We start from the raw sequence: 5,461 nt of genomic DNA, 5'->3' as shown, positions 1-5,461 counted from the left end.
TGATTAAGGGCCATCTCTCCATATTCATATAATTTAATCTAAAAATATTGCATACTAATTAAAAAATAATTTCAAAGCAATCCTGATGTTTGATGTAGTTTATGAGCCCGTCAGTATATTTCAAATTTGAGTTACCATAAGCCATATAAAATACATAAAAACGATAACAATGATAGTAATATTTCTATTACAATTAATTAAATTGTATAATAATCTTAGTAGTAATAAGGTAAAATGAAATGATTGTATTATTTACAAATATGTGTTCGTATGTGTGTCATAATAAAAGACTTTTGTTAAACTTTATCTAATTTAACTTTATTTAACCAATTTCTGTAAAGTTGCATATTGAAGATCATATTATTTCGAAAAATAGAGAATCATATAGAAGTTTTTACGTGTGTACACTAGTACACGCACACTTTTTTTTATTATTGTTATTTTGTGTATGTGTTTTGTTAGTAATAAATATTTTGTATAAGTCTATTATATTTTACTGGCGTAGGCCGTTGACGGTAGTACTTTTTAATTCATACACATGGTTATTGTAAATAAAAAATATATTCATTTTTTTTTCGAAATTACTATTAAATTATTATATATTAGTTGTGATAGTATAAGCAAATTATTAAAAAACATAACAATTACAGATGCTATAACCTTTTAATTATTATATAAGGATCGATGAAGGGCCAAATTTTTATATTAATTTGGGTAAAAAGGTTCTGGAATGCTCTTCCTGGTCTAGGAATTTTCCACAGTGTCCATTATCCACTGCAGCATTGGCGATATTCGAGCATTTATATCTGGCTGGCTGGACTTCGACGGCCGATTCGATGCAAGAATGACACCAACTATCGCCTCCTTTCCTAGCACAGGGCCGCCAACATCACTCTGAAAGTTATAAAAAAAAATATGCTCATATACCTATTTTCACTATTCGCTTACCTAGGAAAAGCGGGAGTATTATCTTAATATATATGTCACATATATATTACAATCTATCCAGTAAGATTGTAAACTATCGATAGATTGTGAACCGTATCATTATGATTGCAATTTAACGCATCATTTTTCGCTATATTGTAATCTACCGAAGTGAAACCGTTAAATTACAATCTGTCCCGCGTCAAATTGTCAACTGTCTGCAAGTTCTTCCTGATTGGTCGGTCTCATTTCATTTAGAAATGTAATAGACGTGTCACTTAAATAAAATAAATTTATTATTTAATAGGAAAGTAGAAATCCTGACATATGTTAGAAACAAATTGTAACGAAATATTTATTCTACAAACACAAATTCTAATTAAAAATTTCAAAAAAATAAACAATTATTACGTCTTTAAGCACAAATTATAAAAATAGAAATAACAAACAAATATACGTGTGGCCGGGTGGCGGGGGCACATACCGTTCAACCAATCAGAGCGCGAGTTGCATTCCGTCCTACGCCGGTTCACAATTTGACCGCTTCCCATCGATAGATTACAATCAAGCGAAAAATGATGCGTTAAATTGCAATCATAATGATACGGTTCACAATCTATCGATAGTTTACAATCTTACTGGATAGATTGTAATATAACGATGTTTACAATCTTACGGTGACATATATAAATCTTCTGCCACGCAATCGTTTGTCTGCGATGGACTCCTAAACTAATACTTACCCGATTTCAAATTAAATTGGCACACCGTGAGCAGTTTGGTTCAACGTAAGAGATAGGATAGCTTAGATCTTTAATTATAGTCGCAATTTTATTTTAATGCAAATAATTTGTCTATAATTAATTGACAGTCACAATTATCTGTTAACTCCAAAAGATTCTAACAAATGTCGATACTTTTCGACTGGGTTGAGTAAGTAATCAATAGATGGCACTGCTATGGTAAACCGACAAACGTGTCATATAAGCTACAATTCAATATCATGATTACCACGTGTTATTGAGGCTAAATTATAAATTAAATTTATTTTGTGAAGCGAAAGAGAAACACAAAACTTAAATTATTTTAATGTTGCCTTCGGGATGCTTGCATCAAACGATTTATAAGTTTGTATATTTAACTTTGTTACTGAACAGACCAATAATCTATGTACTCATTTCTTTACAGATTAGCACTTTTTATTTTGTTAAATGCTAGACTACACTTTATTATTTTTTATATCAAGTAAATTGGTGTTTCAAGCATAATAATATTTTTGAAGTATGTGACTTGTGAGTGTGTATAATTAATATTAAATGCGTATTATGTAAAATAACAAACTTAAAAATTCACTAGAAATTGACTAAATATAGTCTCATCACATCTGGTGGCCTATTAGTCATGGAAGTCGGCTCCACATGGAACCACTCCAATAGTTCCTCCATTTAAAAGCCCATAAAATACTTAGATTTTGGTATGAAACTGTAATTGGTGGTTCTTTGTAAAATATAACAAAAAAAAGATTTTTCATTTATTTATTGTCTGTGGCTGCGGTGCTGTGGTGTTAAAAATCTCGAGTTCTCGTTGTAATAATAGTTTCGAATTTAAGTCTAAAAAGTAATAAAAACTACTTACAAAATATTCTCGGTCTTTATTATAACTAGAGTCATTTTCGGTACAGATTACGGAATCGGGTACAGATGTCTTCAGTTTCTTGCCACAAGCATCATTCGAGAGAGAAGTTACCATTTTAGATTGCAATAAACCATTTGGACTTCTGTCCTGCAAAATTAAATAAAAAAACTTTATATCAACTCCAGGGAAATAAAAACAGATAATGTGATACTTTTTGACATTCAACACCTTTTGTCTTCAGTCACCGTGCAAAGCACGCGAAACGTCGGAAACAATATGTTAAATAATTATAAGTTTATAATAATACATAGCTTCAATCCGGTAAAAAGGTGTTTTCTTTAAATGTGTAAAAGCTATGTTAATAAAAGACAATACTATGTTAAGCATTACTAACGAGTAGTATTCGTAATAAAATAATATTTTAGTTAAGAGAGGAAACCAAAACTGGTGTGTAAACAATTAATTTGAAAATTGTTTACAGTTATAACTTATCTAGAGAGTACGACAAGAGTATTCCTACAGCTAAGACATTATCTTACAAATGTAATACCAATTTTGATGTAGTTTCTTTCAATATCTTGTATAATGGAAATTTAATCATTGAAAAAAATGGGGTTTCTTATTAGCTATATGTAATTGCCATCCCGATTAGTTTCAGAATTTGTACTAAATTTATTTGGCTAATTATAAAACTAACAAACGGAGGTGACACTGTCTTTTGTTTTACATAACTTCGTTATTTCCATTCTCAAACAATGAACTTACACCTTTCAACTTCCATCCAGCTGCCGTCAATTCTACTCCCTTACCAGTTTCACCTACTGATATACCAACTGGTCGCACTGTTGACTTATATTCCATCTCTTCGGTTATCAGCAAACCAGCCGCGTATTCATACTTTTCACCATTGTAATTTGGATGCATTTTTATTTCCAATACCTTATAGGCATCTCCTTTTTCTTTTAAGTTAATTGTGCCAACATGAACGACCAGCGATTCAGGTTTTGAGCTAAAATTAATCGATTAAGAACCTTCGTCGATAGCATATTATTAGTAGGCCAATTAAATTGAGCCTAAAGATCTTGCAAACAGAGTGGCGTTTGATATTATTTACTTTCAATAAATTTCGGAGTGTGCAAGGATTAAAAACTTTGATCAAAAAAATAAAGTGTAACTCGTTTTCCATAGTAGACAGTTATCGTAGACAGTTATCGAATCAAATTTATTAATTTATTTAAAAAATGTTCATATTACTTATAATATAGATCGAAAGATTTCCTTTTGGTGGTATTTTTATACCAACATATATCATTAAATAATTTTAAATAATATCAATCATTGTTAAATTCCAGGGACTCTTCTAGTGAATAATTAAAATAAATTTGTGGCGCTACAACCTTATAAGGTTTTGGCCTCAGATTTCTGAATCTGTTTCATAATCAATTTTTAAATCTAATAGGCAAGTAGGTGATCAGCCTCCAGTGCCTAACACACGTCATCGACTTTTTGTTAAATGCGCACATAGAAAGTCCATTGGTGCACAGCCGGGGATCGAACCTACGACCTCAGGTATGAGACCTGACCTGAGAGTCAGGCACGCTGAAGCCACTAGGCCAACACTGCTCCTAGTGAATAGGATGTTTTTTTTTATGGTATGTGTACTCACTCTTTGACACAAGAGGCCGCCGTTATGACGATGTTGCTCAACAGCATGCTTCCAGCGCACATATGACTATCATCTTTCCTAATAGAAACTATGAATGGAAACTTTTTTGGGTCGACTTTCTCAGCGTCCACTAAAACGAAATATTGCAGAAAACTACAGAAATGAAAGTTTATATAAAAAGTAATTTAGATGTTAGTATACAATACAAAATACCGCTGTCTATAAACTATATTTTTGTTATATTTTCTCAATTTCATAGCAAAAAACCTTATAACGTTTAACTAAGTTATTTATATGTAATACATTACGATAGTGTTCATCTTTATAAAATACGAAGTAAGAATATATCGGAAACTAGAACACTAAAACAGTAAAAGTTAGACACAGATTTAAAAGCCGACAACGCACTCGTGAGCCCACTCGTTCTTTAAAAAAATACTATTACAATGTAAATAGTATAATATAAACATTAATATAACTTAAAATTGTGTATATATAATACTCATCATAATAGAAACTAATTTTTTTGGAAATTAGTACATACAAAAAAAGTGATAGCGAAGCAGTCAAAGCATAACTTACCCAAAACGCCCAGTACGAAAATTGCAAAAATAAATTTCAACATTTTTATTTAACAGTCTTAAGCAATATGCTAATATTGGAGTTTTGTAGTTCATTATATACTCAATTCAAATGTGAAAATTAATTTCAGAATGTATTAATTAGTCGTTATTTATATTCATGAATTATTTTATCTCATTCAAGTGGTGTTTTTAGTTTCGTAACTTTCTTCTAGAAGATAATTCTCATAGTATAATGCTCCATCTATTCCTACGGTGTTTGGTTCCTTGACTGCAGAGCTGCTTGAAATAATTTTTGCCTCATAGGTAAGAAGCACGGTGCTTCTTACCTATGAGGCAAAAATTATCTCTCTTGGCCTACTGGAAAAAAAAACAGGTTTTTTTTTCTATCAAGAGATGAGGTGATTATCTTTCAGTTTACACACTTTGGACTTCTTGATTCTAGCGCATGCCAGTTTTCTTACGACCTTTTTTGCTTTCTTCGTTATTTATTACCTGCTTAGTTTTCCTTCGTACGAGCCGTGTTATATGCGTACTTAGGAAACTCCGATTATTTAAATCGACACGTACCTACAGCGATTTTGAGGTTCGTTTCGGTACAATAATATTAGCGATGTGAGTTGCACGCTGAACCGTCTAGGAAAATAAAGCA

The 5,461-nt window shown here is 31.3% G+C and overlaps 1 protein-coding gene across 1 annotated transcript; it reads right to left on the bottom strand.

The window, feature by feature from the left end:
- Positions 1–648: 648 nt before the first annotated feature.
- Positions 649–4,897, bottom strand: LOC111001536 (trypsin 3A1-like). The gene is made up of 5 exons (XM_022271465.2): positions 4,811–4,897; positions 4,229–4,358; positions 3,328–3,571; positions 2,563–2,709; positions 649–894 (listed from the first exon to the last, which is right to left on the bottom strand). The coding sequence occupies exons 1-5, from the start codon at positions 4,851–4,853 to the stop codon at positions 745–747; spliced, it is 714 nt and encodes a 237-aa protein (XP_022127157.2). The 5' UTR covers positions 4,854–4,897; the 3' UTR covers positions 649–744.
- Between the last annotated feature and the right edge of the window lie 564 nt (positions 4,898–5,461).

This window comes from Pieris rapae, chromosome 8 (assembly GCF_905147795.1).
Source record: "Pieris rapae chromosome 8, ilPieRapa1.1, whole genome shotgun sequence".
Taxonomy (NCBI): Eukaryota; Metazoa; Arthropoda; class Insecta; order Lepidoptera; family Pieridae; genus Pieris; species Pieris rapae.
Note: the sequence above shows the minus strand (reverse complement) of the source record. Positions and strands in the feature narration are given on the sequence as shown.